General features: G+C 35.5%; 3 protein-coding genes across 5 annotated transcripts; 1 reads left to right on the top strand and 2 right to left on the bottom strand.

Moving 5' to 3' along the window:
* Window positions 1–4,586: 4,586 nt before the first annotated feature.
* On the bottom strand, window positions 4,587–5,742 carry LOC124638421 (allergen Tha p 1-like). 2 transcript variants are annotated; one of them, XM_047175380.1, is made up of 3 exons: window positions 5,581–5,742; window positions 5,142–5,344; window positions 4,587–4,883 (listed from the first exon to the last, which is right to left on the bottom strand). In XM_047175380.1, the coding sequence occupies exons 1-3, from the start codon at window positions 5,652–5,654 to the stop codon at window positions 4,771–4,773; spliced, it is 390 nt and encodes a 129-aa protein (XP_047031336.1). In that variant the 5' UTR covers window positions 5,655–5,742; the 3' UTR covers window positions 4,587–4,770. The 2 variants fall into 2 exon arrangements, with proteins under 2 accessions (XP_047031336.1, XP_047031335.1); XM_047175379.1 differs by having other exon boundaries at window positions 4,587–4,857; window positions 5,581–5,741.
* Window positions 5,743–16,016: 10,274 nt separating this feature from the next.
* Window positions 16,017–21,986, top strand: LOC124638425 (ejaculatory bulb-specific protein 3-like). Of its 2 annotated transcripts, none has more exons than XM_047175385.1 (3): window positions 16,017–16,131; window positions 21,199–21,398; window positions 21,718–21,986. In XM_047175385.1, exons 1-3 carry the CDS (start codon window positions 16,094–16,096, stop codon window positions 21,906–21,908), a joined length of 429 nt encoding a protein of 142 aa, XP_047031341.1. In that variant the 5' UTR covers window positions 16,017–16,093; the 3' UTR covers window positions 21,909–21,986. The 2 variants fall into 2 exon arrangements, with proteins under 2 accessions (XP_047031341.1, XP_047031342.1); XM_047175386.1 differs by lacking the exon at window positions 16,017–16,131 and adding an exon at window positions 20,945–21,083.
* LOC124638427 (allergen Tha p 1-like) lies at window positions 17,209–18,811 on the bottom strand. The gene is made up of 3 exons (XM_047175390.1): window positions 18,665–18,811; window positions 18,038–18,240; window positions 17,209–17,515 (listed from the first exon to the last, which is right to left on the bottom strand). Exons 2-3 carry the CDS (start codon window positions 18,231–18,233, stop codon window positions 17,325–17,327), a joined length of 387 nt encoding a protein of 128 aa, XP_047031346.1. The 5' UTR covers window positions 18,234–18,240; window positions 18,665–18,811; the 3' UTR covers window positions 17,209–17,324.
* Window positions 21,987–26,954: the final 4,968 nt, after the last annotated feature.

Below are 26,954 nucleotides of genomic sequence, written 5' to 3'. Positions count from 1 at the left end.
TTCAGTTAGTTTCCTATATGTGACGTTTGTTTATTTTTGTATGCAGATAACTTTTAAGAAACGAACTTTATGATAAAGATGTTGGCAATAAACTAAATGCAGTTAAGTGCATTTTTAATTGGTAATATGAGTGGCCAAAAGATGTGTGATTTTTAAATTAACAATTATCGTACATATTTTGTAAACAAGCTGTGCAGAAGTGTAGCAATTTCTGTCATTAAGTACGAATCACATTTCCTATTAAAATCTGGTTTATGATTTCTTATTGAAGCTACCCATATGATTCTCAACTCGAAAATACACATAAACAAAACAAATGTGACTTTCTCGACTCAGAAACCGAACCTAGGATAAACATGAACATTGTCTGTGCTTACGACTACAAGGCCCAAGATTCAAGGTAGTCGCTCATTTGGCCGTTCACCTTTACTTGTAGAGCAGGTTTTAAAAAAGTAAATAGGCACATCTTTTAGCGACAGTCAACAATGGTCTGTCAAGCGTTGTCTTATATTATTTCCTAAATAGCTGTTCCTCGCGATTTATTCAAATCTAAAGGAACTTCTTCAAGTACCTAGCCGCGATCCTTCTCCCATGTAACTTTTTTATCATCTTTTCATGTTACTTCCTCATGTACAAACGCCACAATGTTTTCCTTTAATGGATTTTTAACTTCAATACTAACCTATGTATAAGATTTAATGTTTTTATTACAAATAAGAATAGCCTGATGTGCTGGCGTCTGTACCTAATACCCCTCGTTCTTCTAGGGTTACAAATTCTCTTTAAAAAAATATTCTTGTGTACGTATTGATTCTATATTAAATTGCTTAATAAAGCTTCTCGTTGCCCAACTACTAATTGGGCAGTTAATTGGTTATAATTGAATACCCTACAGTTTCATATAATTGAATGTTATGTTGTCTACTGTTGGTAATCATAATTTAAAACCACAACACTTCCTAATCTAAATAATAAAAACTCAATCAAATTATAATCTGCGGACGTACACCACAAGTTATAATGATCATTAAGAACAATCATTATTACCATTCATAAAATATTTTTTCTCCCGTAACTAGAACAGTAAAAAAACATTCGTGATAAAAATTATGAACGAGTTTCTGTGTTTCCAACATTGTTGGTATTTCCAGTAGTTTCGTTTCAAACCATAACATCAACAGTTTTTTACCCATCGATCTTAAAACCACAAAATGTCTTCTTGTCTTTTTCCACTGGATGATCTGATTATGACTGACGTTAGGATTATTTTATTACACTAAACATGGAAGAGGTAGTGGCCTAGTGGGTAAAGAACCAACCTCTCGAGTATGAGTGTGTTTGATTCCAGGTCAGTCAAGTGTCAACGCAACTTTTATAAGTTTGTATGTACTCTCAGGTGGTGAAGGGAAAGGAATAGGAGGTAAAAGCTGAAGGGAATATCTCGAGGAAACCTGGACTATAATGTCTATGATCACCAACCCGCATTGAGCAAGCGTGGTGATTAACGCTCAATCCTTCTTTGTGTGAGAGGAAGTCTATGCCCAATAGAGCGACGATAAAAAGTCTGATGATGATTACATTAAACATTTTTCATATACTGAGTAGAAGATTCGTTCGCAGCTATTTATGTGGCATTTCCTTGTAGATTCCACAAAAGAAAAAAAAACTGGTGATTTATTATAAATGGAACGTTTTTCCAAATGAATTGGAAAGGTTACATAGGTAAGTGGTTTGAAGCGTAGAGAATATTATTGAGAGCATATTATTGAAGGATAACAATAATAAGGCTGTCAATAAAATCCCTGGCAGTCGTTACGGGTAGTCAGAAGCCAGTAAGTCTGACACCATTTTAATCAAGGAGTATTGGGTTGCCCGGGTAACTGGGTTGATAGCGTCAGATAGGGCAGTCGCTCTTTGTAAAGCACTGGTACTCAGCTACATTCGGTTAGACTGGAAGCCGACCCCAACATAGTTGGGAAAAAAAGGCTCGGAGGATGAATAATAAGGATCTGTTTTTGTTTATTTATATTTAGAGACCAAATCAGCAGTGTACAGAAGTGAAACTACAAGCAAATGCAATGTACGTAATAAATCATCATAGCATTATTTATCTACGTACGTAATTTGATCTTTGATCTGCGTTAATTTCTGGCGCTAGTGATCAAGTTTTTGTTCGCAAACTAATGATAAATATGACTAGTTATTATGTTGTTTACACAGTGTAATTACTTGTGAACTGTACCTTTTTATATGCGTGTTTTATAAGTTTTTGTTTACTATTAAAGTCAGGGTGTCAAGTTTCTTTAGATTGAACTTTTTCAGCTCACCTTAATTTAATGATTGCTGATATTTATTTGTTACTTTATTTCAGGCTACTAAACCTCATAGAAAATATAATACATAAATAATAAACTGATACATACAAAAATTAGAACAACTGAAAAATATATTTTGACACGAGCAGGTGGTCTCGTGTTGCACTGTGTCGTGTCGCGTAACCTCCCGCTCCCCCAACACGACACCCTTCGAGAAAAATTGTTCCTCATATCGAGATATAAGTAGCCACACATATGATTATAAGCATTTCTACAACCTATTATTACTATCTACTTGCCTACTTACTTTTATATTTTAGATTTGATTTTTTGATAATAAATTCTACCACCAGCTCTACCAAATGGCCATCTACTGGAGTAATACCTAGTACCTACCTAGGTACGGCAATGGAAATGTATACAGCGCTCCTCTGTATTTGTCTGGATTCTTATTCGATTCGTAAGTTGACTCAAATAAAGATTCCTAATATATCATTAAAAATAACCATTAAAATGTTACGGGCTCTTATGGCCTTGTTTTCTACAGCCCTAAAAAATTAAAGTAGGCAGTTTCTCATTGTTTTTGCTTCTCACAAGATAGTTTTGAAAAAACTAGTTTGAGGCAGTTTTTAAGAGATATATATGTTACCGTAAGATTACAAACATCGTTAGATTACAATCTATCTCGAGAGATTGTAAACTGTCGAATTATTGTGAACCGTAACATCTGATTGCAATTTAACGCATTATTTTTCGCTATATTATAATCTATCGATGAGAAATTGTCAAATTGTCAACTGTCCGAAAGCTCTCTCTGATTGGTCAGTCTTTTTGTAAGATCGACCAATCACGACCAGCCGTTCTGTTCCCATGGAGTTCCCGTAGAGTTAGGAATGAAATAGAGGTGTCAGTTAAATAAAATAAATGCTCTTCAAAAATTCTTCAAGTATTAAATTTATATAAAAATAACTCTTATAAAAATACAGTTAGGTATTTTGTCTTCAAATACAAACTAATATTTAAAAATAAAATAAAAGGGGTGCTAATTAAACAGGCTTCTTTTTAATATCATTATTCGCCCCCAAAAATGTATGTTGCCTTCTAAATTACTAAGTCAGCCACAATTAATAAAGCGTCGAGCATCTAAATAATACTATCTTAGCCACGAGTTATCTTCCACTCTAAATACAACTCAGCATGATGGTTATTTTTTTGCATCTAAATTTGTAGCATGCATTCTAACAGTAAACTTCTTAAATACTATTAAATGACATCATAAAAATATTTATTTACCTTCTAATTTTTTAACTCGTACCTACTGAGTTTTTTGTTTAAAATATAACACATCCCATATTAATTGACCCAGCATGGAAGTAAGCATGCAACATGCAGCAAGCATAACTTCTGTCACGGCTCCGGCGCTGCGGGGCTCCGGCGGTCCCATGCGAGCTTATCGTCGCAGATGGTTTTCACGCTCACCACCGCAGCTTCGGCTTACTGGCCGGCTCTGCCGGCCAGCCTCAGCCGCGGCGGCGAGCGCTGAAACTACCTGCGCCTCAGCTCGCAGGCCGCCTCGCCCCTCCGCGCCTACGCGGTTTTGAATTGCACTCTAGGGGTAGGGCAGACAAGACTACGTGGAGTCGGTTTTGCAGCGATTCGTTTTCGTCACTAACTTCAATTTTTAATACAATTTTTAATTGTGTGTAATTTGAGTCTTAAAAATTAAGTACAATTTTTGATTTTATAAAAAATTAAACCGTCACTTATTTTTGCACGTCAAAGAGCTGTGACACCGGGAGTAGCAAAGAACATTGTCTTTTTTGACGTTCTACCAATCAGCGCGCAAGATGCATTCCGTTCTACGCCAGTTGACAATTTGACCGCTCTACATCGCTCTCGATCTTACAAAAAGACTGACCAATCAGGGAGAGCTTTCGGACAGTTGACAATTTGACAATTTCTCATCGATAGATTATAATATAGCGAAAAATAATGCGTTAAATTGCAATCAGGTGTTACGGTTTACAATAATTCGACAGTTTACAATCTCTCGAGATAGATTGTAATCTAACGATGTTTGTAATCTTACGGTGACATATACTTTGCAACTGACATAATTTGATTTCAGAATTTGAAATGTACAATTGTTTTAAATTAATCTGTATTATAGAGTTAATATGATTGATACACTCCAGCTTATAACAGATAGTGGATTGCTACACAAAGTCTAGATATAGGTTCCTTACCAACAATAAGTGGAAATACAAGAAGTTTGGATAATCGTTTTTATTTACATACTAAAATCACAATATTGGATATCAAATTGAAACTAAACGGTCGTCAGTGATCACTTAAGCCTTGACTTCTTTGAGCTCCTTCTCGTACTTGGTGGTGTACTTCCTCTCAGGGTCGTACTTGGCAGTCAGCTCGTTCCAGAAGTCAGCCTCGTGGTTGATCAGGTGACCGATGACGCGGCGGGTTCCCTTCTTCTGGGCCTCGGTACATTTGCCGCACTCGTTCTCGAGAGCTTCCTTGATGTGTTCTGTAAAGAAATTTCAGAATTCCATTCTGAAGTTTCTATTGGTCATATAGCAAATAATATAAGAAAAGGATTCGTTCGGTTGCAGAAGTTGGAGCATTTGGCTTATTTACGTGTTTAAAATCTATGAATTTCATTTAAACTAAAAAGTTTGAGATGGGGAGGCCTATCTCTTACATTGAACCAGTAGGTACAGGATAAGCTGACAACTAAGACTATGGACTGTAAATGACTATGGCTGATAATGATGAGGACTATTAGAATTCTGGTGGTGTTTCGACACTTACCCTTGAGTTCCTTGGCGTCAGGGGCACACTTGCCCTGGTCGAGCATGCACTTGATGTAAGGCACCATCAGGCGACGGTTGCCGAGGATCTCGTCCAGGTCTACGTTGTCATACTTGTCCGTGTATGTGGCGCCGTCAGGATGCGCGATGGTCAAAGCGGCCAGAGACAACACGCAGAATACGATCAAGGAGTTCATGTTGATGCTGGAAAGATATAATTTAATCATGGTCAATAAGCAATTCAATAGTTTAGGGTTTTTGCTACCCTTAGTCAAATTATACTAGCTAGTACTTCTATTCAAAAAATCTCCAAACAAGAACAACTACTTCAGTATTGGGCATATGTTTAGATATTTGTCAACACACTTTAACCCACACAGTTAACAACACTCAACTGTTAGAAAATATGAATATATTAATTAATATAAAACAATAACCACCTGTTTGTTAGAGACGTAACTTCACTGAACAGATACTGTTGGTGATCTACAACTTCCATCGGATTTGTCCGCATTTATATACCATTAAACTTATGGGTAATGCGACAAAAACTACGCACGTGAATAGGCTTAGAAACATCACACTAGTAGGGATACACACACACACTAGTGTAATTTATAATTGATGTGATGCGTGTTTTCACTAGGGACCAATGTCTATGATTTTTTTACCTTTCAGTTCCAGCTTTAGAGTTATTAATAGATGGCTAATAATGATACTTTTGAATTAATGTATTGGTCAGGTGTCATATGAGAGCAGATAAAATTCCGTTTATCTTCATATGTGAGTTTCAATAAAATTAAGTTAATTGTCCGGGTAACTGGGTTGAGGAGGTCAGATAGGCAGTCGCTCCGTGTAAAGCACTGGTACTCAGCTACATCGGGATAGACTGGAAGCCGACCCCAACGTAGTTGGGAAAAAGGCTCGGAGGATGATAAAAATTAAGTTTTGTTTAAAATTGTTGAAGTTTTGTTGAGGTAAATTCCAAGAAATCTTCAATGCCTGCAAGTCTTATTACCTTGTCATCTTATTAATTTTCTCGGTCAATCATTCCTTAGTCGAGGTTAAATAAATATGTTTCTAGGAAAATTGACGTCTCAGCTACATAACAAATAAGTTGAAAATAGGGTCACATATTAATTAGGTAGCTGGTACTTCTACTTACATAGACCAATAAATTGGTATCCTTAATACAGTAGTCACTGGTTCGATTCCTGGTCAACATTTATGTCAGGAACGTATTTGTTGGCTGTGATTTGGATGTTTTAATATATATCTATTTAGAAATAAATGTAAGTTTACGTAGTTTAACAGTAGTGTTAACACTCGAAACACATGCTTATCAATAGCTTACTATAAGGCTAACCGACCATCATGCTCCTGCCCTTATTCCAGCCCTTTTATTTGGGGTCGGCGCAGCATGTTCTCCTTCCACACTCTTCTTCCGTCAAGTAACATTCTTTCTAATATCGATTTTTATAGAATCCATCCATCGTTTCTTTGGTCATCTTCTTCCACTGTATCCGTCTATATCGATGTTCATGCCCAAAACATATACGAGGCTAACCGACCGTGTGTGGAAGTGTCCCGATACTTATTAGAGTTAGAAATAACTTAAGTGTTTTATGCACCTACAATAAGTTAGGTTAGAGTTAAAACCATAATTAATTAAAGAAAAAGATTTGATAGGCTGGAAAATAAACTTTATTTTCATTTTCAGGACCTATTTATTCTACCATATAAGTACTTACCCTTTTACACATACACTTTTGCCATTCATTCAAATGAATTGCATTTACACGATGTGAGAGGTGGAAAATGATAATTGAGTGCCTGTCCAAGGCTGCGGGTTGTTCGAGCTACAGGTTGTTCGAAAGACATACCGCGGCCTTGGTACATAAAAGGCCTATTAGTCCCCAGGCCGGCGAACAAATTTTTTTTTGATACATATACATTTAAGGCTTTGTGAGTGCCTTCCTTACGATGAGTCCGACAAACTTTTCGAATGCGCAAATTTTGGTGCCGCTGCGTTTTTTAATGCTTGACTCCTGAAATTGTCGATATGACGTCACTATGGCTCTTCGCACATACACGTTTCATCTTTTGAGATTCGTTTAATAAAGTTAACTAGAGAATGGTGGTCAACTTGTCCGATAAAGATCGTGCTGCGTTTGGAGTGTCCACCATCCTGAAAATGTCGATATGACGTCACTATGACTAATCGTACATACCTGTTTCATTTTTTGAGATTCGTTTAACAAAGTTAACTAGAAAATGGTGGTCAACTTGTCCGATAAAGATCGTGCTGCGTTTGGAGTGTCAACCATCCTGAAAATGTCGGTATGACGTCACTACGACTCTTCGTACATACCTGTTTCATTTTTTGAGATTTGTTTAATAAAGTTAACTAGAAAATTGTGGTAAGCTTGTCCGACAAAGATCATGCTGCATATGGAGTGTCCACCGTCCGGAAAATATAGATATATTTTAAGATTTGGTATAAAGTACTGACAATTGGTGTGAAGTATGTTAATAGTAAATGTTGCATTTAGAAAGTCGTTTCGAATGATATATGTATCATTACTACAGGAGGGATTTATTAACTTGAAAACACCTATCGATAAAATAATCTTATATAAGCTCTAGCTTCTGAAATACTAACAATTCGCCGAAGTTTTTTTAATATGAAATGTTGCATTTAAAAACGTCTTTTGAATGATGTATAACTCATTACTAGAAATGGGATTTATTTAATTGAAAACATCTATCAATAATTATAATTTTAAATAAGCTCTAGCTTCTAAACTACTAACAATTTATCGGAAGTATGTTAACACGAAATGTTTCATTTGGAAAGGTTTTTCAAATAATATATAATTTGTTACTAAAGAAGTAATGGATTAGCTTGACAGAACCTACCGATAATATATTCTTAGAAAAGCTCTAGCTTTTAAAGTACTAACAATTTGTCGGAGTTATGCTAATACAACCTTGCGCTTAAAAAGATCTTTTGATTGAAATATGGCTCATAACTTCAAGTGAGATGTTATTCCTTAACACAATGTAAAGTATCAATAATATGCCTTAGGTCAGTTGTCTTCCAAAATACTAAGAATCGGTAAGTGGTATGTTAAGACGGAATATAGCGCTTAAAAAGATCTTTCGATTGACATATGGTTCATACCTAGAGGTGGGACATTATTCCCTAACATAGTAAAACCTATCGATAATACGCCTTATTTGGGCTATATCTTCTAAAATACTAAGAATTGATAAGTGGTATGTTGAGACAAAATGTTGCACTTAAAAAGACCTTTTGATTGATATATAGTCCATTAATAGATGTGGGATATTATTCCTTAACATAATATAAACTATCAACAATACGTCTTAGTCAGGCTACTTTTTCTAAAATAGTAATTAAAATTGGTAAGTAGTATGCCAATTTAATATACTTAAATAATGCACGTGAATATTTAAGTCAGAAATTGACAAAAAGAATGAACTTCTTCCAATTGTAATATTTTTTTCTCATTTTCTTGTCGAACTGACTATTTGCCTCACTACATTTGTCGGACAAGTCGATATTTGCAATAAGAATAGTATTATCTATCATTGTTGTATTTGACCGACATGTATGTATGGGGAGACACAGTGACGTCATATCGACATGTTTCGGATGGTGGACACTCCAAACGCAGCATGATCTTTATCGGACAAGTTGATATTTGCAATAAGAATAGTATTATCTATCATTGTTGTATTTGACGGACATGTATGTATGCGGAGACACAGTGACGTCATATCGACATGTTTCGGATGGTGGACACTCCAAACGCAGCATGATCTTTATCGGACAAGTTGACCACAATTGTCTAGTAAACTTTATTAAACAAACCTCAAAAAATGAAACGTGTATGTACGAAGAGTCGTAGTGACGTCATACCGACATTTTCAGGATGGTGGACACTCCAAACGCAGCACAATCTTTATCGGACAAGTTGACCACCATTCTCTAGTTAACTTTATTAAACGAATCTCAAAAAATGAAACGTGTATGTACGAAGAGCCATAGTGACGTCATATCGACAATTTCAGGAGTCAAGCATTAAAAAACGCAGCGGCACCAAAATTTGCTCATTCGAAAAGTTTGTCGGACTCATCATAAGGAAGACACTCACAAAGTCTTAAATGTATATGTATTAAAAAAAAATTTGTTCGCCGGCCTGGGGACTATATGACGGAACACGACGGTTTTTAGTCAGTAAGAGTCTGACACTCCCTCACCGCTGCTAACCCACAGCGGGAGGGGTCATTTGATGATTTTTGACGTCGTTAAAAAAAAAAGTACCTGTCCAAGCATCTCTAAATACAAATATTATAATCACTAATGATTGAAGAAACAAATTTGATAGGCTTGAAAATAAACTTCTTTTTACAAATATTATCATCACTACAGAGACATTCACTGATTTCGAGAACCGCATGTAGGCTAAAGTAGTAAATTAAAAAAGGTAGTTCGTTATTATTTCCTGTAATTTAATGATGATACTTACATATCAACTCCTTGCTGTAATAAAAGTGCCTAACATCAATTTTCATTTTCTTTGACGTCATAAAATTCCTCAATATACCTAGAACTACCATCAAAGCTTGAATTGTAACGATTCCTTCTAGAGGTATGGTAGACCGCACATCAGTGGTAACTGTCATGCATCTTAACTCAATAGTAATAGGTACGATTTTCCTATAAAACTGTTACCACAGACCTGAAGTTGACTGTAAATTCCGAACTTTCCATAGAGCAATAAATCAAGCGATGTTAATTTGTCGGTAGTTATTAACAATACCGATTCTAAGATTCTGACGTCAATTGTTATATATGTAGTCTTGTGAACTGCTAATGGTCCGCGCTTTAGCCTCGCGATGTCGTTTCATAAATAAGTTTTATTTAATTATCTTTTTATGTTACAAAAAGTGCGTATAGTGATAAATGATATAATGGGAAACTTCTTTAACGAAGGCTGTGTTAATCTTCCTTGACCCTAAGAGGCAAAACTGCCGTACAGGTGGGATTGACTGAGACTAACTGAGGTCCTGGATCCAGAAGAAGGTCAATTCCCACTGATTTTACTGACACGAACTGCAACTCCAACGAATATCATTGATGGGCGAGGGAATCTGCCACATACTATGGATAACAGAAGAAAGCTCACGAGGCTATGCCTAGCTCGTTGGTGCACTATTTAGAAAAACATTGACCATAACAGTTGTTAATTCATACGCGGAGAAGATGGGTACCAGGACACCATATTTGGCAAGCAAGATGCTGACAAAACGATCTTTTATTAAAAACTTATGGCTTCGAGTATGTACTGTATACTTTGTACAAGCTTACGCACTTTGTGGTTATTAGGGGGAGTCATTTTTATTTCCCTGCATATGCACTATTCTTTAAACCTGCCATAATACTGTGATTATGGCAGGTATACTGTGCAATTCACAATTACTTTTAGTAAAATACTAACCTAATTTCCGCAGGCAAGCATACCGTGATTTTGCATGACGCCTACTCAATATGGTTCGTGATGATTTTATGATGTCGGAAACAAATGAGCGTAGTTGTGATCAAAATATTATTTTGTATAAATTATGTAAATAATAAAAATATCATTAGAATTAATTTGTTTTCAATTGTTGACGCTTCTCGTAACCAGAAGGCTGGCTATTACCTCGGACAAAGAATCAGCATGGCGATCCAACGAGGTAATGCTGCCAGCCTCTTGGGCACGCTCCCAGTTGACAGCGATGGGGACGAATTTTTTGACGCTTTGTAGTTGTTTGTTTTACTAGGATAGTTTTTGATATTTATCTATACATATAATAAATCTGTAGAAAAGTAATTTTTGTACATTGAAGAAATTGACAAAAAAAATAGCCAGCATGTTAAAGGATAACTAACAGAACCCATTTCCATCATTTTTGTCATTTTTGTCTGTTTGTCTGTTTATCTGTTTGTTTGTTCGGGATTCACGTAAAATCTACGAATTAAATGCAGACAATGCTTATATACAAAAACTCTACGTAACTTGGGGTATTACTTAGTTTTTGTTTCATCGAAATCGATTCACTCTATCAAAAGATATGATTAATTTTGTGAATTCAAGATGTAAAATATTACGACACGCAATCTATTTGTCAAAACTGTACATTTGAATATTGTACTTATATTAGTTGATCGGCCTTTTATTAATCTTTACACAGAAAATCACACCTTTATAAGTAACTTCGGAAGAAAAAAAAAATGGAAATTTTGTTTAGCCAAGGTTAAAGTAGCTCCATCTGTGCTAAATCTGTGGTAAATAAAATACATCAAATTTGTCAAAGGAGCGAGGTGGTCATTGACATATAAATAAAGGGACAGGAAATGTCACGAAAAAAACGTGCACACCTACTGTCAGTCTGCAGTCGTAACTAAAATGGCTGCCATTACTAGGGTTGTACCGCTACCGGATTCAACAAATATCGATATTGTATTCTAGTTAGAAGTATGTACGAGTCTTACTGGGTGCATAAAAATAACCGAGTATAAATAATTTCTTCGTCATAGAACTAACTATCACATTAACTTCACTGATACTAATAACCTCAACAACATCAACCAAATGGGAGGAGTCATTTCAGTAGGGTGATACCTTTGAAAAAAAAAATAAACAGGCAAAGTAATTATTTATTATTTCAAATAGCCCTATGAAAGTTCTTTCACGTCAGACTAGTTGCAGGGTGCCAAAGATTCGGTCCTATGAAGAAGAATCCGCAAGAAACGCCATAAGGATACTCTCTTAAAAAAAAAACAATAATTTAAAATCGTTTTCAAGCTATTCATAAGAAAGTTATATAATGCAAATGGAGCTAATTATGTATTAATCGATTGTACAAAACAATTTTAGTGCTAAGAAAAAAATATTTATACAATTCGAAATCTATACTCGGTAACTAAGTTCTCAAGCAAACATTGCAACTTGCATTCCGATTTGCTCGTCTGTGCGGAAGCACTGCCGTGCCCGTGGTCGCCGTAGAAGCATCATGTGAAAATAAAAAGGCAAAACATATTATTTTCAATAAAATATGTCTTTAAAATCCTGAATTTTATAATACGCCTTTTTAATCAAAATGTTTTTAACTGATGTTTTGTTGAAAATAATACACAACTCTGAGGGCTCAGTGTCTTAGGGACAGTAAGTTCTGATGTTAAAATTTGTAAAAGCAGACTTATTAAGTGGATATTATATCGATACTATTATGACAACTGCACAGCACTATGCCAATATAACATGTTATTGTAAACAACATTTATTTCTAAATATAGGTTTTTATACAGAAATAAACCAAAATATAAGTACTTTCACCATCAATTCATGTTCCCGTAACATATTTTTTATAAAATGTGAATTATTTTATGTAGTTTCTAGCAAAAATAGGTTCCTAACCTGTGTAAAGACAATCCAGCTTGATTTTGGTGCTTCCTAGCACCACACTTCACAATACAACACATAGGCATATTCGTTGATTATTTCACTATTGAAATAGTAAAGTCTTAAAAGTAAACACGAGTGATATTCTATAAAATAGCAAAAATAAGTCACGAAGAGCACCTATTTGACAGCACAACTACCATGACATATATGGCCAGATATGGCACGCAGAAGGATTTCAAAAGTAAATGTCACCATTTTACGCAATCACAAAAATATTGTTGTCCCTGTTTTCAAATACACTTATCTGCTTAGAAAGAGTGAGACAGAACTATGTTGCATAGTTTGTTTCATATTTATATAACTATAGATACGTCAATATCAAAACGGCGTCTCCTTATAATTCTAAGCTCGATGGAGGTGGTAAATGACAATATTACCATACATTCTTTATAGAGGACTATTATTTCAACAGATGGAGTTGTGTATTTTCCGTATTTCACCATATTTTAACACGTAGTGTAATTTTTCGATAGACATTTCAATAGTGTTTGTCAGTTTGCCGTGCCACATCAAAATCCAACTATAATTATTACCTTGATGAAAAGAAAATTAATAGTTCTCAGCCAAATTTAAAACGGTGCCATCTAAATTATTTTTTTAATATTATGTCAAAAATGATGACTTTAGTGGAACAATTAATTATCATTTAAAGTTACAGATGGAGTTCATATCAGGATTTTTTCATATAAACATAGTTTAGCTTATTTTCCACTAATGTGGTGGCCTTAAAACAAATTACTTTGAGTGAGTAGTATTAAGTAGACCTTAATTATTTTTTCTGGTGCAAAATATGTAAACTTAATCCTAGAAGAAATGAGGATCTATCTCTCGCAAGCGCTGCTAAGCGTGAGGAAGGTAATGTAGGATTCTGTAGTTTTAAAAACAAGCCCAGATACAAAGTGCAGATAAGAAATGGGAGCTCTCTCTATTTAATACCATACACACGTAAAATGCTTTATGCGTCTGAAAACGTACAAATTACGCGCCGCATACCAGAGACATGCTTACTTTCAACTTCTGATCGCAAATACACTGTTCACGATTACGAACAGTCTCAGTAAGACCCGAGCCAAGTCTAAAAACCATAAAAAACACCTTTTATATAAAACTACGTTTGATGTCATTTAATCACAAAGACAGAATTGTTCTCTGTTGCAAATCCTATCCACCTATATCCTATCCTAATCCAGAATGCATTGCAGGTGTGCATTGCACAAAAACCAATGGTATCCTATTCGAGAAGTCAAAAGAGTTGTCCTGCCAACGTCAGCTTCTGCGCTAAGCAAGTGTTCTTAATAGTACCATCAGAATTACATTCATCGTTGAATGAGGTGAAAAATTTTTCAGAAACCACAAAATCAGTAGGAGCCAAAGCGTATTATCGCTTCATAGAGCTCTGATTGGCCCCAGGTGACCAAGTCAGGTCTGATTTGACGTTCATCAGATCTTTGAAAGTGTTTCGGTGGATACTTACTGTCGTCCTGTTTACGTGTGACACAAAATATGGTATATAAACGTCCTCCGCAAGAGCGAAATTTTCCCGGTGTGCGGTAGTGATGCACAGTATACAACACTTATGTTTCTTTTGATTTGCTGGCTCCACCAATAAATGACAAATTGCGAGCGTACATTCTGAAAATCTTGGCAAAACTACAGGTTTCAAGTACAAACACATGAAGTGGACTCTCACAGATACGTACATTTTGCCTATTCGTGAACTAATGCAAACATTTCGGTGGAGTCCCGGCTTAGGCCTCCCCCACATTAGGCGTGCGCGATCCTCGGGCGTGTGAGTAGCGCGGGCGCCGCGCGTGCGTCGCGAGCGCGTTGCGTGAGCGTCGCGTTTTGCTGCCCTGCGGCATTTGCAGCGCGCTCGCGGCGCGCACGCGCCGCTCTCCTTGACGTTTAACTGCTAAGGCGTTTAGCGGGCGGCGGGGATAGCGGGCGAAGGAGTAAGAACGCAACTCGAGCGCCGCGTGCTCGCCGCGAGCGCGTCGCTTGCACTCTTCACACATGCCGCAGGGCAGCAAAATGCGACGTTCACGCAGCGCGCTCGCGACGTCCGCGCTACTCACACGCCCGAAGATCGCGCACGCCTAATGTGTGGTCAGCCTTACCATGAGTAAGTGAAACTATCCTACCCTATGCGCCTGCTGATGATGATGACTCATTTTATCATCCATCCAGCTATTCCCCAACTATGTTGGTGTTGGCTTCCAGTCACCGAATCTGTTTGAGTACCAATATTTTGCTTGGAGCGACTACCTATCTACCTATCTCACAAGACGATATCCATGGTAAGACTGACAGACTTTCTGGCTTCTGATTAGTCGCAGCAGCTGCAGAAAATGTACAAATGACAGCTTTGTCAGACTCAAAGCATGTAGACATATATTTATTTGATTATAGCTGTTTCCTGTGAAAATTACTTACGCACCATATACGTAATAATTTTCCAAATTGGCTGAACAACGTCACAAACTTTACTTCTTTTGTTTAGATAAATGGTCACATCCACAACACAACCTTGATCAATGGATCTATGCGACTGCTAAGTGCTAATCCTAATTATACTGTCACGTGAAAGAATGCACCTACGGGATAAGTAGTATTTTGACGATTCTATATTGCCCACGCAGACGAAGTTGCGGGCAACAGCTAGTTGTAAATATGTATTGAAAATATCTATGTAAATATCTATGTAAATAAAACTATTTAAATATGTCTTGAAAAAAAAAATGTTTATTTATTAGTAAGTAACTTAATTTATTTATTACGAACTTATCTTTAGTAAATGTTATTGTATGTTATCAACACTTCATAATATTCTTGCTGGACTTTTGAAACACAACCAAGGACCCTTGACATCAGTGGAAGTAAATTAATCTATTACTTGCAATATACAACATACATTTATTCATTGATTTATTCAATATCAATTTTTATTGTGTAGAATTACAGAATATGCATATAAAAATTACAATAAATTAAAACACAATTACAACTCTTAAAGAGTTTTAAACTTTCAGAGACAGGATATTCTAGATTATTGATTGACTTTCCTATAAGGAAAATCCACCAATATTAGGTCACTGCCTATTTCAAACATCATTAATTACAAAACTCTTTCCCAAAGACAACTCGCATAAAACCTACATACAGCCAGTTTATAGACGTCATCGCATCACTGCGTCTAGGGTTAGGCAACTCTGACTTGACCATGACTCTGCTAATTGTGACGTCACGAAGTCATCGGTTAATATGATGCACGGCATGTATCATCTGTGGGTAATTATAGCTTAGCGAAGAGCTGATCTTGAATTATCGTATAGATCTACGACCGAAACAAAGTCATATTTTTGCTGCGAGATTGTTCGAAACAATGTGTAGCACCATAAAATAGGTCGGGCTAAAAATGAAGCAAGGGGAAGGTTTATTCATTAATTTATTAAGGTCAGTCAACAATTGTTTACACATTAAATTTTTACAAACCTGAGTAAATCTCTGTAATACATATAAAAGCACGTGTAATAATTTCTTAAAGGCTAACACCACATGAAAAGAAAACGGTAAGGTTTCAGTGTGCAACATTCTAATATTCCCTTCCACGGCACCCACAGCAGGAACGTCTTTCTGTGATTTCCTAACTACCAATAAATATGGTTTTTATCAAGTCCTCATCAAATTCTGATCAAGTTTACCAATTTCTCGCTATCGGGTCCGACTGCTTCAGTGATTTCTTGAAGCTAGGAAGCGATCTCATTACCAATATTTTGACTGAATGTACCTAACGCTACGCAACCTTATGGTACTATTCCACCAAATTAACACATTTTCTTGAGAATATTTTCGAGATCTTTTTCAACTTGACTACCAGCCTAAACAGTAGCTTTGAGAAACATCAGGACAACTGGCATTAAATATTACAATTCTTAATCATTTTCAGCCTTACTAATAAAAATCATCTAATCATCTTCTGAGCATCATTTTAACTAATCACTACTTAAAGTCTTAAGTAGTGATTACATGTTAGTTAAGACATGCTTAAGCAACGTTTATAAGTAAGAATTTTCTTAAACAGCCCTTAAGTATTACTTATATTTAATTAACGTTTATAAGTAAGGCTGAATATTGTCTGAGCAATTGTCAAGATAATGAATAAAACTTTACCAAGCATTATGATATAACATCAATGATAATTAACTAGCTTAATAAGGCAGTATGTATTCATTAGCGCACATAAAAAAACAAGACAAAAACCTCGTAGATAATAACGTGCGTATGTACGTCGTTGTTTTTTGTTTGTTACGGGTATTTTAGTGCCTATTAAATATTTAACTTTTTTCTGCCTATGTTTGAAAATATGGTTTGATCAAAAACGGGACTAGAGTATTTTTTGATCTCCCTGCAATTCGTTTTAGTCATTATATTCTTCACAGGATAATAGTCGATCTCAATAAATCAGTGTATTTAAAGCCTAACTACAATCATCTCCAATGTTGTTTAAGGATGGGTAAGAAAACGACAAAATATTAATAAATATTGTTTCCAAGTTACAACAGGAGTAACTGAAAACTGTTTTTATTAACCAACTAATATCACATCACATTTGACTCGATACTAAACAATTGACAATCGTATTACACCTAAGCCTTGACTTCTTTGAGCTCCTTCTCGTACTTGGTGGTGTACTTCCCCTCAGGGTCGTACTTGGCAGTCAGCTCGTTCCAGAAGTCAGCCTCGTGGTTGATCAGGTGACCGATGACGCGGCGGGTTCCCTTCTTCTGGGTCTCGGTACATTTGCCGCACTCGTTCTCAAGAGCTTCCTTGATGTGCTCTACGAAAGAAAAAAGAATTAGACTTTCATCATCACTACATAGTATAAAACAAAGTAAATTTCTCTGTCCCTATATATGCTTAAATCTTTAAAACTCCGCAACGGATTTTGATGCGGTTTTTTTAATATACATTTTGACTGAATAGGAAGGTTTATATATATGTATAATAACATCCAGCACCCGTGCAAAGCCGCGGCAGGTTGCTAGTATATTCTAATATAATTAAAATTACAATGGAAGTTTACACAATATTTTGGAATATGCGCAATTATTGCTATTTCCATGAATCATAGTGTCAAGTGCCAACAACAAACCGCCGTTATGCAAATTCTGTTTACAAGTTCACTATTGTAGGAATAATGATTAACGTATAATTAAATCTTGCTGTAGTTAAATATTCATAACCTATGATTTGAGAATATGGTTTTGAGAATTGCTACTGATTATTTATGGGAATTTGAATAAACTGGTCTTCTATTACCTACTCCACAATTAGTGGCTTAATTGCACAGGAAACTTACCCTTGAGTTCCTTGGCGTCGGGGGCACACTTGCCCTGGTCGAGCATACACTTGATGTAAGGCACCATCAGGCGACGGTTGCCGAGGATCTCGTCCAGGTCTACGTTGTCATACTTGTCCGTGTATGTGGCGCCGTCAGGACGCGCGATGGTCAAAGCCGCCAGAGACAACACGCAGAATACGATCAAGGAGTTCATGATGATGCTGCAATAATGTTTTATTTAGTTTTTAACACTAAAATAACCTTATTTCTGAGTTTTGTTCTAAGATTGCCTAAACCTGGATAATATGAGCACAGAGTAAGAAGGTTGCTTTAAATCAATAGTCCCTTTCTTCTAAATAGTTGGATCTACACTAGCCTTTTATAAAATTCACGCAATTATTTCAAATCATCGTTACAAAAAGCATGTAAGTAATAACACGAATTAACGAAAGGGAATCGTATTGCTTAGATCTTTATAATTGGGCACCATTATTTTTGGGGTTATGAATAAATGGGTATTATAGGGTTTATGTTTAATTCCATTATCCCTTACAATACAGATACTAACGAAAGGGAGAACACACTTTATTAATGGAAATAAAAACAAATTATCTACAAAAGGGCAAATAAATCAAGTGACAATACCTTAACGTTTGAGAGAAGTTAATACACTGAACAGATGCGATGCGTGGTCTACAACACAGACGACTTTGTACGCACTTATATACTCGTACATTTATAGTTTAGAGGGAAAAAATGTTTACGTAGTCACATACTCAAGGTACCTATGCCTCTTAATTATAATATACATAATGAACATTTTCATTAGACTAGGAAGAGTCATCGTTATCTTCGATCTCACTTTTCATTAGAAAAGACAGCCTAAGAAAGATTTTGATTAATTTAGAATTTCAGGAGTCTGAACCCGATTTATGTGTCACATACTATCCATATTAACCTACTTACCCTTTTCTTTACATCTAGTTTTTTTATGGTAAAGTGATAACTCTATTGCAAAGTCTTTAGGCTTCAGAAACGTATCATAGGAAAACTACAATACTGACTTTACACGTTAATACGCTTAGGCGTAGCCTTCAATTTTCTTATTTACAAACAAAATAGGTCGGGAAAAACAAGTTACTCGTAATAGGTACTTCACTGATGGATCTGTTTCGTAGGATAATTATTTGATTAGATCAGAACCTTATATTGTGACTAACTACCTACTTGTCAAAAAATATTTATCACTTACTTTTTTTACATTGTTCTTTTTTAGATTTCTTGGATGGATCTTTTTTAGATTTCTCTAAGATTTAGATCTACGATTAACGTGTGACTAACGTGAAAATAGCGTTAAATGATACGAGACGTCAGAAATTAAGGAAGGAAAATAATGCAAAATTATCAATGTCATTAATATAACTATCAGACTATTTTTGCTGCGCATGTTGTCATTCATTTTAACTTAAACTTGTAAGGATAGCACGAGATATGAGTACAAAAGTAAACAATACCTAATGTAACCATTAATTGTATAGCAAAGAGTAACAAATGAATTACAAATTTTCACACGTGTACTGAATAACGTTTTTATATACTCGTGAGTATTTAATTATTGTCATTACAATATTTGACTTCATAACGGCTCCAAGCATACATTCCATCTTCAACTATCAAAACATTACGTTTTTTTGTTGAAATATTTCCATAATAACAATAGCCCGAAGATTAATTAATATTTTTTATGATCGATTCCTAGATTTTTTATACCACGTCTTTGACCACGAATACTTTATGAGGCTACTTGATCAAATCAACGGAGCTATGCCTACTAGAATGCCTTCAAGTAACTATATATTTGATATCTTTTCCTTTACCTACTACTACCTCTTTAATAAGTGGTCTGAGATACAGAAGAACTTTTAGCGCTACCATGAGAGTACCCGTACACTGAAAGCTTGATAAGTATGAAGATGTATCGAAGTGCGTACGTAACAACAATCAGGTATTTAGTCGGTATCAGACTGACTAGAAACTTAGAATGAATTCATGATTTTCTTACAAAAATCCTACCAACAGACCAACTTTTGGCCGACCATTTATTCTGCAGTGTACTGTTAATGTATTAGGTACAAAAGTAAACATGACATATGCGCTATATTAGGGAGGAAAATTAGAATTAGGTTAATAGTGTTTTGTTTTTTCTCAGCCGATTATTTAAATAAAAACTTGTTCTTTTGAACTTTTTCCTTGCTTCAAAACTTGAATGACCGGATCAATTAATACATAACATTTTGAACTAGTTGAATCTGATTAGTAGTTTTATTTTCTCTGTTAATATCGGTATTTCTGAGCACAATTTTCTCAACGTGTGAAATATACATAAATGAAGACTGTAGCCTTTCTTCACGCTTCCATAGGAAGGAAATTATAAACCATATTTATTGATAGATAGGGCAACCGTGATTTTCAATTTCAAAGAAGTATTTTTTATGTTAACTAGTATGCAGAACGTTATGATGATTGTTCAAGCTGTTAAATAACATTATAATAAGATCTTGGTTGACTACAGATATACGGCCAACTTAATTCGTTATAATTTTGCTCTAAAAGATATTCTACTTATGGCAGGCATTTCGATATATCCGGGAACAGCTATGTATCGGGCACAGGGGCCCACCTTATTGACAACTACTGACAAACAATTCATTATTAAGCCCGATAATACTCGCGAATCTAAACGAATTATTGTAATTGACCTATTTTTGAAATCCGTTCGAAATAACGACGTGCTAGAACTAATACCTATTTTAAACTCACAATGTCATAATGCAATGCATGTATCGAAATTGCAAATCAAACATGAAAATGAATCCTCGATAAAAGCAAAACAAGTATCTACAAATAAAAAAAAAAACAAATGCATTATAATTAGTCGTACCTAAACAAAATACGTCCAAACTTTTTGCCCCATAAGTTCACGTATATAAATGCAGGCAAGTCTGCAATCAGTTATAGATCGCCCAGGATCCGATCAGTGAAGTGACGTCTCTCTAAAAAACAGGTATTATAATTTAGTGCATTAATCGCACTTTGCTATTTTAATCGATTTATTTTCAAATATATTATTCTTCGAACTAGAGTGCTAGTGTTCTCACCGTGTGTGAATATTTTCGCAGCATCAACATGAATTCTGCTATCGTGCTGTGTTTGGTGGCGCTGGCCGGCATGGTGCTCGCGCGTCCTGATGACACCTACACCACTAAGTACGACAACGTAGACCTGGACGAGATCCTCGCCAACGACCGGCTGCTGATACCTTACATCAAGTGCCTGCTCGATGAGGGCAAGTGCGCTCCCGATGCCAAGGAACTCAAGGGTGAGTCGATAATTGTATTCCTATATGGCCCCACAAATGAAAATGACAATTGAAACTCAATTAATTTTGGCTAAGAGATGTTATGAGAGAAGCTTTTATTAAAGAGATTCTTTTCGCAAGCTTTATTTACCAAGAACTGTAATAATTATTTTACATGCGCATTTGTACAATGATTAAAAGAATTAAAGATCAGTGCACATTTTATGTTCACTTCAGTAGATAAACAGTGGGATTCTGAAATAACTTCTGTACAATTAGAGAATACGTAAATCGTATCGCCTCATTGGTACAGGTTGTTTATTGAAGTTCCTTCTTACAGAACACATCAGGGAAGCCCTGGAGAACGGTTGCGCCAAGTGTACTGACAAGCAGAAGGAGGGAACCCGCCGCGTCATCGCTCACCTGATCAAGCACAAGCTTGAGGAGTGGGAGAAGCTGAAGGCCAAGTACGACCCCGAGGGCAAGTACACACACAAGTACGAGAAGGAGCTCGAAGAAGTGCAACATTAATTCAACTGCAGCAATAGCAGATGAACTTCAAATTGTGATATGATGTGATATTGTTGATTAAAAGTTTTTCGATTGAAATGGAAATATTTATTTTTATATCCTCCTATAATATAATGTTTTAACATAAATAGAAATAACCTTAAAGGTTACCGGCTTTCGGAGAAGACATTTTTACAGGTCCCAAAAAAAATGTTTTGCGAGTAAAACTGGCTAAAACAAGCATTTGTTAGATTTTGATACAAAATAGAGCAATTTAATGTATTATTTAATTATTGAAATCCCAAGAATAAGTGTAGAAAGCAAGGAATAAACATAAAGGTATAAAAAAATAAATAAAACATTTTCTATGATCAATATCAAATCGAAATGAAAAATCATTTATTCAAACTTGGCTGCAAAACAGCACTTTTAGAACGTCAGGATTTTACAATAGACAGCCCCCAAAACGCCCACCCTTCACCACTTCCTATGTGTTTTTGCTGGGAAGAAGAAGTGGTGGAACAAACTCCCCAGCAACACAATTCTGTCTGTATGGTTATAACCCATTAGAACATAAATCATATATATCATAAAGAAATAATTCCATATGGTACCCAATGTAATACACAGTACAGCATAAATATATCTTAAAGACATGTATAAAGCGATAGATCACTATACATTTTAAACATCAGCACAATAATACATAAAACGACAATTACAATAATCACATCACAGTAAGAAAATATAAATCAGGAAGAATACTTAACTTTCGTGAGTTGTCTACACCTCAACGTCCACCAGAAAAGTGCCATGACTATTTTAAAACATTATTTCGAACAGTCATACTATCCCGCCACAATTGACCAATCACAGACAAGTAAGCTTTATACACAAATAACTAAATTCACAATTGAAATAAACTAATTTAAACACACCAAATCTTATTTAAAACTTATAACGATAATTTTAATATTTATTTTATCATTAAACATGTAAGAATTTAGATATAAAATTTAATGAACATAAAACAATTACATAAAGGTACCCTCGTTTTCATGTGCGTTTACAGAGACAGTAAAAATATTCAATCATTTGTCATTTAAAGTTCGTTTACAGAGTTAGTTTAAATCAAGAAATATACAATAATCTAACACGGCCATACTGACCTGTACTTCGCTCTCGAAGTACCTCTTTATAAAACAAATTATTATTAGCACAGCCACAGGCACAGCCACAGGCACAGCCACAGGCACAGCCACAGGCACAGCCACAGGCACAGCCACAGGCACAGCCACAGGCACAGCCACAGGCACAGCCACAGGCACAGCCACAGGCACAGCCACAGGCACAGCCACAGGCACAGCCACAGGCACAGCCACAGGCACAGCCACAGGCACAGCCACAGGCACAGCCACAGGCACAGCCACACATTAGTCGTTAATACAATGATTTTATATATAATCGATTTATTTTTAAGCAACTAACAAAATAAACAACAATCATTACAAAAGTATATAAATGTATATCATTCAGACTCATTATCATCAACGTCTAAATTTATTCTTAGCACTAATAATATTTCGTGAATTACCTAGACCCCTCAAAGTATACCTATCATTAGGAAGAATACAAATTATAGTATATGGACCATATGATTTTGATTGATATACACAGTACATTTTTATTTAGGTTATTTTAGCTAAATATATACAAACTTAAACTACTTATCTTTACAACATACAAAAACTAAAAATAAAATACTATATACAAAATATATATAAACATAAAACACATTGACATAATTATATCGTATTTCCAATCTCAAAATTTGTAGTATTTCGCCTACAAGCATCAAAACGATTTTGAAATTTAATGGCCTTCGATTGCAACCGATGTCGTGCTAATTCTCGATCTACCCTTACATCAATACTAGGTTCGGAAACATTAACATCATTAAGGCGAGAGTGAATTGATGGAATGTTGGCATTACAGCCAATAAGTAATCGAATTGGAGTAAAACCTGTTGATTTTTGAACAGTTAAGTCTGAACCTTCCACAAACCGCTTGGCCAGTCTGACAAACGATTACAAGCCGTATTCAACATAAACCACTGTAGACAAAACGTTCGATCCAACCAAATCAAAGCAGACCCTTTAAGGGCCTTACCTGCCTAAGCCACTGTTCTTAAGCTACTCCAGGTGAGATCCTTGGCGACCGTTTCAATGTTGTTGCACCACCTGGTAGCACCGTTGTCGCTTTTTTTTTCAGATCAAAGACTGGAAGCGCCACATCATTATTTTGATTTAACGATTGTCTCAGTATCCATCCTGAAACAAGGCCATATGTTAAAAAAATATAATTGAGGCAGGGCTATCCCACTTCTGATGTAGTAGATTTTGATACAAAATAGAGCAATTTAATGTATTATTTAATTATTGAAATCCCAAGAATAAGTGTAGAAAGCAAGGAATAAACATAAAGGTATAAAAAAATAAATAAAACATTTTCTATGATCAATATCAAATCGAAATGAAAAATCATTTATTCAAACTTGGCTGCAAAACAGCACTTTTAGAACGTCAGGATTTTACAATAGACAGCCCCCAAAACGCCCACCCTTCACCACTTCCTATGTGTTTTTGCTGGGAAGAAGAAGTGGTGGAACAAACTCCCCAGCAACACAATTCTGTCTGTGTGGTTATAACCCATTAGAACATAAATCATATATATCATAAAGAAATAATTCCATATGGTACCCAATGTAATACACAGTACAGCATAAATATATCTTAAAGACATGTATAAAGCGATAGATCACTATACATTTTAAACATCAGCACAATAATACATAAAACGACAATTACAATAATCACATCACAGTAAGAAAATATAAATCCGGAAGAATACTTAACTTTCGTGAGTTGTCTACACCTCAACGTCCACCAGAAAAGTGCCATGACTATTTTAAAACATTATTTCGAACAGTCATACTATCCCGCCACAATTGACCAATCACAGACAAGTAAGCTTTATACACAAATAACTAAATTCACAATTGAAATAAACTAATTTAAACACACCAAATCTTATTTAAAACTTATAACGATAATTTTAATATTTATTTTATCATTAAACATGTAAGAATTTAGATATAAAATTTAATGAACATAAAACAATTACATAAAGGTACCCTCGTTTTCATGTGCGTTTACAGAGACAGTAAAAATATTCAATCATTTGTCATTTAAAGTTCGTTTACAGAGTTAGTTTAAATCAAGAAATATACAATAATCTAACACATTCAACAATTGTACTGGAATACGTTTTTGAAGCCCATAAGCCCATATTCTCAACGTCAAGATGAAGGCTGAATCTCAACTGTGTTGTTAGCGCAAACGTCGAAAAATTGGAGGCTCTGGGAATATTAGTTACACAACAAAAACTCTACGCAGATTATTATATTACGATAGATCGCAATGAGTCCAAATCGAGACTAAGATAAGTGATGATGAGAAAACCCTAAGTTGTGGAGTTCCACAAGGCAGTACCCTCGGTCCATCGTTATACCCTTTTGATATCAATGATCTCTGAAATGTAAGTTTAGCAAATGCCAAAATAAACCATGCATCTACTTATTTTTACAGCAAAATAAACACAAAATTATATGACAATGTGCACAATGTTGACGACAAAAAACTAAGCCTCAATAAATATGTACATCAATTTAATAATCCTTCAGTAGATAACTTCTTGTAACTATCCGAGGATCCTTGAAACAAAATAAATGCGTCAAATATCTCGAATTCGAATCGAATTTTTGTGGACAACACGCTGTCCTATAGAAAACATTGTCAGTTTGGTTACTAGAATAGTAGATTTTTTGTTCCTACCCTAAAGGTTCTGAGATGGAACCGATTTGAAATTTATTCACTGTAGGAAAGCTACACTATACGACTATACGCAAGTAACATAAGCTATATTTTATTGCAGTATGTTAAGGTCCAAATATATTATGAATAGAAAGTATGGAAGGAGAAAACATGCTGCGCCGACCTTAAATAAAATTGGGATAAGGGCAGGAGGATGATGGAGGATGATGATAAGCTATAGAGGTATTTTATCCGGGCAGAATTTTGCCCGGAAACCACGGGAAAACAGCTAGTACTGTATTATCTTACGGACACTGAGCATAAAAAAAACGATTATTCTCTATGTGGAACAACCACAAAGAGATGTTCTAAAAGTACTAATTTTTTTCTTCCTTTCCTTTTCCCTGTCGACAAGTTATTTAAATTCTTTTAAGTAGCACTGCAATCCACTGCAGCCTTAACAGTCGGTTGACAGTAGGCTCAATGGTTGTTTTATTTTGTAGAATATCATGAATTCAATGAATGTTTTTAGTCAGTCTGATACCGGTCAAACACCTAATCTTTGTCATGGAAGTCTCTCATACATTTCCATACTTATTAACCGCCCGATCAAATTGTTGGCCGATAAAAAGTCTACAGTGTTGCGGTTATTCTAACATACTTAATACGAATTGTATTAAGTGTATATTAGCATGTATAACAACAAGCGTCATCTCACAGCCAAAAAATGTCCACTGCTAGTGCTAGACAAACTCTAACTTTAACTGCAGAAATTCTGCGGCGCAGCTCCCAGCAAGGCATTTAACATCCTATTTGGTTTTGTGTGGTAGTTATACCGTTACCAGTCGGTCATCAAGACAAGTACGTTTTTCGGCAAGATGCACCATGGGTTGAGAAGATTGGCTATTGGGACTGGGATAAATTGTTAGGACTATTATATAATTATACAAAGAACTGTCAGTACGTGAGCAGTTTCTATGTTATGTTACAGCCTTTTTATCGTCCCACTGCTGGGCACAGGCCTCCTATCACACGGAGAAGGATTGACCATTAATCACAACGCGTTCTCAATGCGGGTTGGTGATTTCAGACTTAATAGTCCAGGTTTCCTCATCATGTTTTCCTTCACCTTTTTATCAGCCATTGGTGTCTAAGATATACTTAGAAAGTACGTACAAACTTAGAAAAGTTGCAT

The sequence above is a fragment of the Helicoverpa zea genome, chromosome 17 (assembly GCF_022581195.2).
Source record: "Helicoverpa zea isolate HzStark_Cry1AcR chromosome 17, ilHelZeax1.1, whole genome shotgun sequence".
Taxonomy (NCBI): domain Eukaryota; kingdom Metazoa; phylum Arthropoda; class Insecta; order Lepidoptera; family Noctuidae; genus Helicoverpa; species Helicoverpa zea.
The sequence above is the reverse complement of the archived record's forward strand: the minus strand, read 5'-3'. Positions and strand labels throughout refer to the sequence as shown.

What these genes read in the sequence shown, in the direction of transcription:
- LOC124638421 (XM_047175379.1), bottom strand. Translation starts at nt 5,654, where the DNA reads ATGCGGACAAATCCGATGGAAGTTGTAGATCACCAACAGTATCTGTTC. An exon ending in GTTACGTCTCTAACAAACAG is followed by an intron (nt 5,345 to 5,580) that starts GTGGTTATTGTT and finishes ATATCTTTCCAG; the next exon opens with CATCAACATGAACTCCTTGA. An exon ending in TGACGCCAAGGAACTCAAGG is followed by an intron (nt 4,858 to 5,141) that starts GTAAGTGTCGAA and finishes ATTTCTTTACAG; the next exon opens with AACACATCAAGGAAGCTCTC.
- LOC124638425 (XM_047175385.1), top strand. Translation starts at nt 16,094, where the DNA reads ATGAAGCAAGGGGAAGGTTTATTCATTAATTTATTAAG. An exon ending in TTATTCATTAATTTATTAAG is followed by an intron (nt 16,132 to 21,198) that starts GTCAGTCAACAA and finishes ATATTTTCGCAG; the next exon opens with CATCAACATGAATTCTGCTA. An exon ending in CGATGCCAAGGAACTCAAGG is followed by an intron (nt 21,399 to 21,717) that starts GTGAGTCGATAA and finishes TCCTTCTTACAG; the next exon opens with AACACATCAGGGAAGCCCTG.
- LOC124638427 (XM_047175390.1), bottom strand. Translation starts at nt 18,233, where the DNA reads ATGAACTCCTTGATCGTATTCTGCGTGTTGTCTCTGGCGGCTTTGACC. An exon ending in CGACGCCAAGGAACTCAAGG is followed by an intron (nt 17,516 to 18,037) that starts GTAAGTTTCCTG and finishes TTTCTTTCGTAG; the next exon opens with AGCACATCAAGGAAGCTCTT.